Here is a 12938-nt window from a genome sequence, read left to right as displayed (position 1 = left end):
TTTCATAAATTGTTACGTCGGGAAAGCTTACGTATTATGTCGCGTTGAAAACGAGTGAAGTGCCTCGTAGCCAACTGAGAAAAAGAAAGGTCATTTTTACCAACATGCACATGAGCTAACTCCGAGCTGACTTTTTGGTGTTTTTTTTTTTTCCAAACAGGCGTTTCGTGGATTTCCGCGTCATTCATCGGTATGTCGCCCTCTCTAGATACCAATAGAGTTAGGCACTTCCCGCGGATGGATGAATTCGCTTCTCTCCTCTCTGACGTCATTGCGTTCATCGATCACTTGCGCGATCGCCTGCAAATCGGCTCGGAACCTGAGTTAACAATCGTCAACATAGTAAACAGTATTTATAGGAGAAAACTCTCGTAACGTAGAGCTGAAATGATGTTTATGTTTGTCATAACTATTTATGCGAGTATATACGGCAACATTTTAAAGAATAAATCATTCAGGATATGACACATATCATTTCTTGTAGAACAATTGTTGGAGTTTTGCCATCTCACCTTGTAGTCTTTTGTCATGAATATAGGGTATGTATATGTGTATATATATATATATATATATATATACATATGTATATATATATATATATATATATATATATATACATGTGTATATGCAAATTAATGTTTGCATGACGTGTTCCAAGAAACCCAAGAGGATGGAAAGTTCTTAAGGAAAATGAGATTGCACACTTGGCGCTCGAGGAATAAAGTCAGTTCTTGTCATTTCCTTCAACGTTTGCTGGTGATATGGTAGTGCTCAATGTCACAGAAAATGATTTGTGTGTTACTGAGGGTCACCATCTCCTCTTCGAGGTTGTAATAATATGCACCTAAAATGATAATAACAACAATAACCATATTAACGATGATGATAATATCATGTGAGTGCCACTATTTGATGGGAGATAAAGCTCTGGATTTTCCCAACAGAGGGACCTGGCTTTAACACAGTATATGCATATCATGCGCTAACTCTACATTTGGAAATCACACTATCTTGGAAACGGCGGCGGATTTAATACTGAAGTTAACAATGCCAAAGAAGATTTAAGCTCACCGCTGAATCGCAGTCTGGGCTTCAGGATCAAACATGTAGCAGATTTCGAAATCTCCGAGTGACTTCGTGGCCCTGGTGCTGAGAATCTTGGTCACCGTCATCAAATCCAGGGTCTCCTGCTTGTCTGGAAGTTGGTCAATGAGGTCGTCTGCCGTAAGGGGCGTCTTGGGGAATCCCGGGGGTTAAAAGATTGCAGGGAATTGCATGGGAGGGAATGGTAGAAGGAAATTCGAGGTTACATCATAGAGGTGGGTGCAATCGTTTTGAGATTAAGATTTTGAAACATAATATTATCATGTACCATTATCTAAACAGTTAATCTATCAGCAGTACAGGAGAATACACAGACAGATGAGCAATATTGCTAGACAGAGGTAGTCATTGACATATCACCCACAGGCCTATACAGAGCGTATAGATTCTACAATAGTCTCATACATATAGTTAGTTTCTCTATTACGGCCCTGTGGCATAGTGGATAAGACTCCTGATTTTCAGTCGGAGGACCTGAATGTGAATCCAGTCCAGCGCTTACATCCTTGGATAATTTTTACCCGTACCATGTCCTCTCGACCCAGCGTACCTGGCAACAAAAGGGTAAAAAGTATCAGGGCCCTCTGGTAGAACAGTGTCAACTTTGAAGAGGCTACCCTGGATAATGAAGACTGTATTATTATTATTATTATTATTATTATTATTATTATTATTATTGGTATTGTTATTATAGTTATTGTTATTATTATCATTATCATCTTCATCCTCAACATCATTATTATTATCATCATTGTCGTCGTCGTCATTATCATAACTTTTTCCTGTATGCCCACCTTGTCCCGAGGCGGTTCTCCGTGAAGCCATGCCGGGTAATTCGGGGGAAAGGCGTATTGATCGTACTGACCGAAGTTTGCCGCCGCGTGGCCGACACTACAAATGAAGATGAAGTTTGTCAGCGTGTCGGTGACTTCGAAGGTCGTCTTGAAGTGACCGTCATTGGGCAAACCCTGCGTCAAAAAAGAGACAAATCACTAAGAAAGAGGCAAATCACTGATTGATTGATCAATTTATTGATTGATTGATTCAGTGAGTGACTGAGCTCTGAGTGAGTGATTGATTGACTGATTGATTGATTGATTGATTGATTGAGTGAGTGAGTGATTGATTGAGTAAATCATTGATTGCTTGAGTGAGTGAATAATGAATTGATTGATTGAGTGAATGAGTGATTGATTGCTGATTGATTGATTGATTGAGTGATTAAATTGATTGATCGATTGATTGATTGACTGAGTGATTGATTGTTTGAGTGAGTGATTAATTGATTGATTAATTGCATGAGTGAGTGATTAATATTGATTGATTGAGTGAGTGATTGATTGTCTGATTGATTGATTGACAGAAAGATAGAAAGGTCTGAGAGATAAAGTATAGATAGATTGTGAGAGAAGGGGAAAGTGAGGGAGGAAGGGCAAAAACACTTAAAATACTTCATAACATCATTAAACTGTGGTACCTCCCCTTCTGATCTCGCTAAATATAAAATATATTTAATCATCAATATAATTGTATTCCATCCATTGACTTTTAACGAGTTTCCGGATATACCTGTATACACGACTTCCCAATTAATATTTCCTAGTTCTTCTAAATTCAATTTCTGAATAATAATTTGCCACAATTCCTGCACTTCAATACACTCCCAAAATGAATGTGAATATGTGTCAGTGTTTTTTTTTACAGAAAGAAAAGAGATCATCCGAAACAACCCAAATCTCCACAGATTAACTTTTGTATATAAAGTGCACCATGTAGAAGTTTGAACTGAAATTCCCTAAACTTTGGGATAAGAGTTGTGTCTCTGGGTCGGAGAAAAATATTTTGGGTTACTTTTGGGGAGAAGGCGAAATTACTGCTGTAAATCAGTTTAAAAATGCGTGTAAATCTTTCTCGAAGGTATGTCACCAATCCTAAATTCTTTTCCATGTAATTTTAACCAAATATCATCCACTTGAAAAGGTTTAGTGCTGACCCACGACAAACTGAACCGTCCACTTTTCAAATTTACAACGCAATTCCTCAATTTCCTCACTGTATAAACCTGCTTTTTGAAAATAATCGGCCGTATACCTTTTCCATCAAAATAATGACATGATCTATAATTTGTCCTAAAAAGATTTTCATTTTTATTTTACCTTTTAATTTAAAAAAAAAAAATCTATTATTATACGAATAATTTATGAGTTGTGAGTGCATAGGGCACGAATATCGCACGAGGCGCGAGATGAGCCACTGGTCTATTCAACAAGGCGCGTAGCGCCGCGTTGAATAGACCAGTGGCGAATCTCGCGCCGAGTGCGGTATTACGTGCCCCAATGCACGAACAAAATCATAAATTATTCGTTTTATACAACACCTTGTCCACAATCACAGTACTAAATTAGTGACAGCCAACTCAGGAAGGCTAAAAAATAAATGTAACAATCAGGCAGAGAATTGTAAACCACCCTGTGTACTGCTTTCAAACACTCGTCATGATTCGACCACACAGTCACAGGAATCACAAACTCCGCAGGGTCTATACCCATTCTACGCTTACGTTAGATCGAGTTAGGCCTGACTGTTAGGCCGATCTGAGATGTCGGTAGATCTAGTAGTAGGTCTAGACTTTGTCTATTTCCGAAAATGATTTTGTATAAAAACACAGAAAAATAATCAAATTACGGTTTCTCAACTTGAAATGAAGTCTTGATTTTGGGATCACTGTGGTCCACGTAGCAGATCAGAGTCAAAAGTAAAAACACAGCAGTATGAGTAGGTGTAAAGGCCGCGATACATGCAACTAGCTAGGTAAAGTAACTGCGCGTACACGTTAACGTTGCAGTACTCCGCCGCGACTGGTATGTGAGACTTACCGGCAGCGCAGCGCAGCCGGCCAGCACGTACGTACAATGTAGTTTGCTGGCGCTTTGCTACGGGTGGGTGTGAGCCACATAACTCTTACACATGTGTAAGAGTTCTGTGGTGTGAGCCACAGAACTCTGTGAGCGGCCATGCATTAGCAGCCCCCCGCGAAGCCGTGCTATAGTACAATGTGTATACAAATATACTTGGCCTTGAGAGTTTCTTGTTAAAACTATGGGCAGAGGTGACTCCAAACTAGTACTATTCACTGAGGGGCGCAGCCCCGAAGTGAATAATACTAGTTTGGAGTCACCGAGGCCCATAGTTTTAACAAGAAACTCGAAACTAGGCAAAGTATATTTGTTTTATATTTTGGATCAAAAATTTGAATAAAAAGTGAAAATCATTATAGGCTTAGCGTATAACCCGGGACGCTCCGTGTACACAGTTACACTGCAACACTGCGTGTTGGGGCTGGTCGCAGTTACTTTGTAGGCTTAGCCGCACTGCGGCGGCAGCGCAGCGCCTGCAATACGCAACAGTGCGAGAGACCGGAAATTGAAAAACGTAGCAGCCGTGGCACCGCCAGAGTTGCCCGTCTCATGTATCCAAGCGCTCGTATGGCCGCTGCAAACCTGAACACTAGAATTCGGGACCGGACGTGGACGGACCACGTACACTTGATTGTAAAGAAGGGTGATTGTGACATCATTTTGCAAATAGTATATACTATTTGCAAAATGTCGTCATAAAAGTGACGTCATTTTGCAAATAGTACTTCATGGAGTGTCAAACACACCAACACTCTAAAATAGTTCAAAATACCTATAATCACATGAAGCTCTTTTAACCAATCAATGGAAGACAAATTTTTGATCCAAAATATAATACCTTCGAGCCATGCAACAGGCCCATGCCAGGGGCCTATTGTATGGCTGTCACTCTCAATGAGTTTGATAGGTATTTTCTATTGAATGTCATGTGACATGTTCTTGGCCAATCACAATTCGACATCATTCTGAGGTGTTGTATAACAAATACTATTTGATTCATATACCCCTCTTCTAATTTTCTCAAACTTCCCAAATCTTTCCACGCTTGTAAAATCTCTTTATAAAATTTCGGAACTTTCAAAGTTAACCCCCGGCTCTCTCTCACACACACACACACACACACACACCAATGTTCATACAAATCTAACATCTGACTCTTTGACAAATACACTCTTATTGTTTCTCATGAATTTAAAGGACAAGTTCACCTTCATATACATGTGGGTTGAGTGAATGCAGCGATATTAGTAGAACACATCAGTGAGAGTTTGAGCAAAATCGGACAATCCGTTAAAAAGTTATGAATTTTTGAAGTTTCTGCTCAGTCACGGCTGGATGAAAAGACTACTATAGCTTGTGATGTCACATGAGTACAACGATATCAAGAAAGAATAAAGAAAAATCAACATATTTCCATTTTTCTCGCATAACAAAAGAACACTCGACTTCTCTCTTTCAGAAGGCAGGGGGAATAATGTTACCCTTAACATACGTCAGTAGCAAGTCGAAGAAATGTGCACTTTATTCAAAAAGTAAAGTTTTGTGAAATTCTCTTTTTGTTTTCCTTATATAATTGTACGCATGTGACATCATACACTCTAGTAGTCTTCTCTTCCAGCAGTGACTGCGCAGATACTTAAAATATTCGTAACTTTTGAACGGATTGTCCAATTTTCCTCAAACTTTCACTGATGTGTTCTACTAATATTGCTGCATTCTCTCAATCCTTATGTATATGAAGGTGGACATGTCCTTTAATTTCCGTTCTTGAATGGAGACATGCAAGGACATGCAATAAGCAATTCAAGATTTAGGGGTGTTTTGAATGTCTTTGTTGTTTTTCATTTATCCTGCATAATGCATCGAGGTAGATAGAATATCATTTAAGATTCACATTTTCTTCAGTACATGTACACAAACTCCGTAACCTGATCACATCATTCTGTAAAATTATTGTTTAATGTGAAAATGAGAAAAATATTGATTTGCGCATTCATCATTGCACTTTTGAAATATATGGTAAGCTTCCAATACGCCTGCATGGCATCATTAGTGACACAATGAACACCTGTTTCAAGTTCATAACTTAACATGCTTTCCTGCAAGATTAATACTGATCAGCACATACAAAAACAAAATAATAAAAAATCTTCGTTAGTGACAATGGAAGCTCGCTGTATCGTTGTATTGGCTTAAGTTATAATGGATAGTGGGGACACATACAGATACAGTACAATTACATCCCGAAATCATGACTTATCATACATTACCATAAAGCAGTGAAACTTGCCACAATCACATATGCAAATTACATGAGATGATGACGTCACAATGCCACAAATGTTATAATCAGTCAAGCACTTATTGACAACTCCGTTATGTAGCCTTGGAGCTTACCTTCCACACGTGCTGTTCACAACATTCCATAAAATATCTCTATTTTCCCTCCCTTTTTCGGTGGGGGGATGTTTGGGTTATTGTTGTTAGTCCAGATTTTGGTTCCTTATTCCGAAGGTTCGGTAATCCTAAATGACGTTAAGGTTGGTTCATCCTAAAACGAAAAAAACAAAACAAAACAAACAAAAAACAAAACAAAACAAAACAAACAACAAACAAGAAAAACAAAGCGAAACAAAGGTGCGTGTGCTACCGAATCTCCGGAATTACGAACCTTATTCTTTTCGGATTAACGAACCTTGTTTCATTTCTGGAATTGCGGACATTCGGAATGACAAACCTTATTTGATTTTCGGTTTAATGCACTCTCAGAATAACGAACTGCATTGTGTGTGTGTGTGTGTGTGTGTGTGTGCATGCAGGGGTCGTATTAGAAAAATATTTACAATGACCGAATGACCGTATTAAGGGTGCATGTATTATTGGAAATTTGTTTGATGGGAAATTATTTTTTTATTCATTTTATTTATAGTACAGAGACAATGGGGTAGGGAGCTCGAATGTAACATCACAGAATTGACATTTCGTGTTTGCTTAATCACAATTTAGAAAACAAAATTTTTTTCCATTAAGACACACTAATTCTCAGGGTGGATTTCCTCTTTAACAACGTTATCTAGAAAGTAGAGATGTGAGACAATAACAGCGTAGCTTAATACAACTTCACTTCATCCCTATACTAGTTCTTCCACATTAATAAAACTCACGCTCCACCTCGTTTGATTTGACTCTACCCAATAAGGTCTAAGATATCACGGAGTACACATTTAGTCATCAATGTTCCCTGAGTGTTTTCTGGTGACTGTCACCAAGAAGCTAAAACTAAAAGTTATACTGCGATCGATGGCACTACAATACCCTGTATATAAGGGTAATGCCGACCACGTGATCATCACCATCTTTCTCGTACAACGACTCATCGTGCCGCACTTTCTCAATAAGTCCGTCCTCAACGAGCTTAGCGAGCCCTGGCTTCAGTTTCATGTCACCCGTCTCCCCATCAAAGATGTACTTCCGGGTCGTGATGACGATAAACCCACCTGCATTGGCAATACGTGAGTTGAAATTGCGAAATTTTGTCATTAATTGCCGTTTTCTTTGAAAGAAGATTCCCCACAGAAACATAGGGGTTGTATGGCACATATTAGTCGGTATATGCAGTTGAATCTCATGTACAGTGTAGTTTCTTTAACATTTATCATGGACAGATTTTCGAGGAAAACAAAAACAAACAACCTTCGAGGTATCAAACCAAACAGAGAGAGTGCATCAATAATACGGTCGACTGCTTATGCTTGACTGCTGATCGAGAAAGACTACGCAATATGAACGGTTGTGAAAATATTTGCTATAATCAGGTCGAAATAACATGAAATCAAAGCCAAACTTTATATCCGTATATCCCTGACATGAGATGCCTCGTTCCGCGTTAATTAGAAATGTTTTATGTGAAATTGACAGTCCAACACGTGATGGCGCTCCGCATAGTGCACAACATGCATTATCAAGGGAGCAGTTAGTACACATGGATCAAAGTAATGTATTTTCACCCATTCCATACCTGGAACCTGGTGGCCTGTGTATTATGTCTATGGGGATTTCAGAATTTAGTATCGAATGGGTTAATGAGACAGGCCAACAGTCGAGACTAAGAATTATAATGGCAATCATTATTTTACCTGACTTGACGAGTCGTATCATTTCTGGAAGGCACTTTTCATTGAGATGTGTTGGAAGAAAAGAGCCGCTGCTCATTGCAACATCAAAGTAACCTGTCCAGTCCATGAAATGGCGAAACAATATAGATTTAGACGAAATACAAAATGTTGTAGTGGTAAATAGTGCGAAGTATGATGCTAATATGTAAAATGAGCTCACGTCACAAAAACAAAACAAAATCCAAATCTCCAGTACGTCCAGGGTGTTCTTTGAAATACATGTAGCTTAAACCAAGAAACACATAACTGTATCTATTCAGCCTTCTTTCAAAATGCACAGGGTATATGGTCTGGTTCAGAGCCGAGGGGCCTGCCTTACAACACAGCCCTATGGCAGCAAAATACATTGTACAGTTATATATTGACAATTAACAATACATGGAATACTAAAACCGATTGAAACATCGAAAAAGTGTAAAGCACTGCAGCAACCATAAACAAAACACAATTAAAACTTGGAAGTGTTATAAGGATCAAACCAATGGGTAAGAAAACAATCGGGGTAAAAGCATTGCACATTTAAACTAGCTTTTAAGATAAAAGTAAGTATGATAAGCAAAATAGAGAGAGCAAATTGAAACAAACATACAACTATACACCAAGCACGAAACAATAGCATTAACATTTCTCACTTCTCATTTCAAGCTGAAGTCATACGTTCTAGACTTTCCAGATTATCAAGCTCATTTAGCTCACTCACCATCTGTGAAATTTAGAGAGTTAAGAGGACCAAAGTTTGCTTCTGATATGTGACAGTATGTTCCCTTCTTTCGTAGGACATCAAGGAGTCCACTTGATAGATCCACGCCATAGAGATTCCTGTAGCCTGCCTTGTGCAGCTGTGTCCACGAAGAGAAAGCGCATGAGGATCTGTAAACATTGTTCATCCTACTGGACACAAAATACCTGCAACTGTATAAGTGTTTTCAAGAGTGTATAGGCCTATATACAAATGTTATTTAACCTTTTCTATAACCTAGAGTAACATTGGATAGATACAACGATATGGGGTTTTCTGTGCCAGTAATCAAACAAAATTTGAAGACCTATACTTGTTTTAAAATCCCTATTTTATGCACTGGACTTGTACTGTCACTGCCTGGTAATTTGTATTTATTATTGTAACTCCTGTGGCGACTGGGGATGACATCTCACAGCACTTTGTTTCCAATTGAAAAACTATCCCGAAAGCACACAAAGGATCAATGCATAAGACTTTAAACAATGATAGGGACTACTACAACATTTTACGATAGTCTCTTTGCTAGATATCGACATCGTGTCAGATGATTACAAGCAGAAATGTGCGTACATTAATTTAGTGTCCAAATTAGAGAGGTCACCTTGACTTTACACATGAAGCATTATAGCTTGGGAGCGCCCCCCATAAGTGAAGACTTCTTTCCAAAGCTCAAATGCAACAGAAGAAAGTTTTCATAGTTTAATACTCCGAGTGAATGGCTGACGGAGATATCTTGACATGCAGGCCAGTATGATCAAAACCCGACCATAGTCTTGCGCAGGTGGGAAGTTGGGATCCCCCTTTTTTATTTTATTTATTTTTTTATAGATAATTTGATCAGTGTTACAAAATCACACAATAGAGAATTAGTTTGTTGGGGGCTATTTCTTGCAAGTTAATTATAATATCTAACGTGTCATCTTTCTTGATTGATAAAATGAATTTTTTTCAGAATATTCCACTAGTGTACATCACATCGTTAGATTCCATTTCTGAAAATGCAAAACTCCCAAGCGTTTAAGGGGGTAACCCTCTTAAAGAAAATTAATCATATTTTAACTTTCTTTTGTAGCATAATCAAAGAGCATTTGACTTGGCCTCTTTCAGAAAACAGGGGGGGGGTGATATTACCCTTAAAACATGTAGGTAACAAGTTGAGGGAATGTGTACCTTTCATGAAAAACGAAATTTCGTTGAATTTTCTCTATATTTCTTGATATCGTTCTTCATAATATGACGTCACAAACTGCAGTAGTCTTCTCATCCAACGATGGCTGCACCACAAACTTAAAAAATGCAAACCTTTTGATCGGATTGTCCGATTTTCGTCAAATTTTCAATGATGTATTCTATTAATATTGCTGCCTTAGTATTGCTGACTTAATTCACATTCACACTTGAGTATCATTCCCCTTCAAACGACAGTGAACATGTAATGATGAGCTGTATTTTAAGTCTTCAGCTGAATGATGTTGCAGTTGGGTGTTACCGTACCTAATTTGCAATGGTAGGTTACTATTACTCCAAAGTTTGAGGGATGCACAGGCAAAATTCTCGGTCTCCTAATTTTTGATCTACATGTTATAGGATTCGTAAAAGAAAAGTATAACTTTTTTAGAACTGCGCAGGATATGAGTGTGTTTGCGAAATTTAGTAGTAATACATTGTAGTTCTGTAATACATGTATAACTATAGGGGATTGACCAATAAGTGTCTTAGTTATCACAATCAGGAAGTTTTTACATGATATTTCTAGGCGCCGTGGAAGCCAGTGCAAATCTCGCAAAGAGGAGTGATCCTTGAGAATCTAGATCTACTACAGATCAGCCGAGCAAAGATGTTGAAGCTCTGTAGCGTTATACCTTTTGGATGATCTTCAGAAAACTGTAATCATTCAATAAATGTTCACTTTTATCCAATATCTTTTAGTCCACTTTAAAAAGGAGTGGTGTTTCCCATGCTTAATTCAGCAATTCATCGACCTTGGCCTACGTGGACAGTTGCAGTACGTCACGTAGACATATTACCCATGAGTTTAACATCGGGATATATTTCCGTACCCCTTCTCCCACAAGTCCGGTGCCACAGCCCACGTCGAGTATCCGTGCATCCTGGTTGGGTTCCAATTTGGCTACGACATCAGCCGTGAAGATAGGTGCTACGTAGTCCAGGGAGAGTACAAGCTGCATATAAAAGAGTTGATATCCGCAACGTGTGAGGATATCAAAATATATTTTAGATGATTTAACAATGTTTCACTTGAAATTATAGTAACTTGAGCAATATCATAATTATGTCTGTGACGTAGCTTTAAGCAAGTTATGCAGGTTAAAGAATAGATATGCATATTGATTATGTCTAATATACTTAGCACTTGGTGGCAGGCTTTTTGACAAAAGAATTTTAAATGTTTGTGTTTTCCCGTTGCTCTTTTTAAAAGATTAAAGTCATTTCCGATTTCTGAGCCAAATTAGCATGCCTTAGCCACCAAACTGTAAACCAGGATCACATCATATAACGTTAGCCAGAATACCCACGATGGCATTTAAACTAACGCTTGCAATTTGTAAGGTGACGTTCCTAGTATCATGTTCGCTATTGTACAGTAGTTCTGAGATGCTTAGCGAACCTATATTGCATTTTATAAACTTCTTCATCCAAGCACTTTCAGATCACTGAGACGCATACGGCACTTTTGAAGTTGAGTGCGTGATTTTGAAAAATTGATAAAAGAATTTTCTACACCCAGTCAAAATATACGTAACATTTCACTTTCAAAAACTAAAATCAAAGGACCTAATGTAAATTACATACTCAGTAGGTCCTTTGATTAACAACAGTTTTGTGGCCAAACGAGTCTAAATGAATTTCATAGATTTGGGGGGAAAATAGTATTTTTCTTCAGATTATTTGGAAAAAGAAAAAACTTCCAAACCAAAATTCTGCCAGTGGCCTCATCTGTCAATTATTGCCAAAGAACTAATAATCAACGAAAAGTTTTGTAATGCACCATCCAATAAACCGAGCATAACTTCAATGTATTCTTGCAGTTTCTTTTGTTATTCATGTTAGTAACATCGAAACATGCAAGCTATGCTCAGTCCACTGTCAGGCAAGGGGGAGGTACATTCCAATGTCTTTTGTTAAACATATGGTACTCTAGCCATAGCAATGATTGACAGATAAGATCACTGGCAGAATCTTGGTTTGGAAGGTTTTCAGTGGGCGTATCCAAGTAATTTGAAGAAAAACACAAGAAAAGAAAATTTAATGAAATATGTTCACTGCTTTCAACTATTCGTTTCACCACATAAGTGATATTGAGGATATTATGAATCAACACAAGTCAAGGTACATTTGCAATGCACAGGTCCTTTAACTCTTTATGTGCCACCTTCGTGACTCAGTCGACGACACGCTAGTTCGCACATTCTGTTCAAACACACAAACCCGCCCAAATCGATCGATAACTAGCCAAGGTATGCCACAGTACAATAGACGCGTTTCTCACGATTCCATTTCTGTCACTCTCTAGCTTGCATTTTACATGGTGATTGACTATCAAGCAGTGTTCCCTACTGGATTTTTGAGTACATCTTAAGTTTCTGTCACTGTTCTATGTGGAAAGTCATACCTCTACAAGTACGTAGCTTCTGGCCATTAGAAATAAAAACAGTCATAGATTTGCCATGCAGTTTACATCAAAATGCTTGGCATTTTCCTCTACAACTTCGCTCATTGCATGCCCAGGGTAACAGAAATCTGTTAAAGTTACATAGATTTAAATAAACAGAATGTTTTCCCAAAGCATGACTATGCTGCGGTCTGAGAATAATGTGACACACAGGATGTTTACACCATGGCACATGAAGAGTTAAGCTACTTGATTACCTCATCAAAGTAACTGGCAAACTCATCGTACACCCGTTTCACTTCGTCCTGATCCTTCATTGTGTGAAGCGCCCTCACTTTCCTCACTTTCCACTCTTCGTCATCCAT

General features: G+C 38.3%; 2 protein-coding genes across 2 annotated transcripts; both read right to left on the bottom strand.

The window, feature by feature from the left end:
- Positions 1–204: 204 nt before the first annotated feature.
- On the bottom strand, positions 205–6449 carry LOC139733183 (polyunsaturated fatty acid 5-lipoxygenase-like). The gene is made up of 4 exons (XM_071644026.1): positions 6420–6449; positions 1899–2072; positions 1072–1235; positions 205–319 (listed from the first exon to the last, which is right to left on the bottom strand). Exons 1-4 carry the CDS (start codon positions 6447–6449, stop codon positions 205–207), a joined length of 483 nt encoding a protein of 160 aa, XP_071500127.1.
- Positions 6450–7328: 879 nt separating this feature from the next.
- Positions 7329–12938, bottom strand: LOC139733182 (methyltransferase-like protein 27). The gene is made up of 5 exons (XM_071644025.1): positions 12831–12938; positions 11000–11122; positions 8898–9036; positions 8159–8251; positions 7329–7519 (listed from the first exon to the last, which is right to left on the bottom strand). The coding sequence occupies exons 1-5, from the start codon at positions 12936–12938 to the stop codon at positions 7329–7331; spliced, it is 654 nt and encodes a 217-aa protein (XP_071500126.1).

The sequence above is a fragment of the Diadema antillarum genome, unplaced genomic scaffold (assembly GCF_040938485.1).
Source record: "Diadema antillarum isolate AM-2024a unplaced genomic scaffold, OU_Dant_1.0 seq00000462_RagTag, whole genome shotgun sequence".
Lineage (NCBI taxonomy): Eukaryota > Metazoa > Echinodermata > Echinoidea > Diadematoida > Diadematidae > Diadema > Diadema antillarum.
Note: the sequence above shows the minus strand (reverse complement) of the source record. Positions and strands in the feature narration are given on the sequence as shown.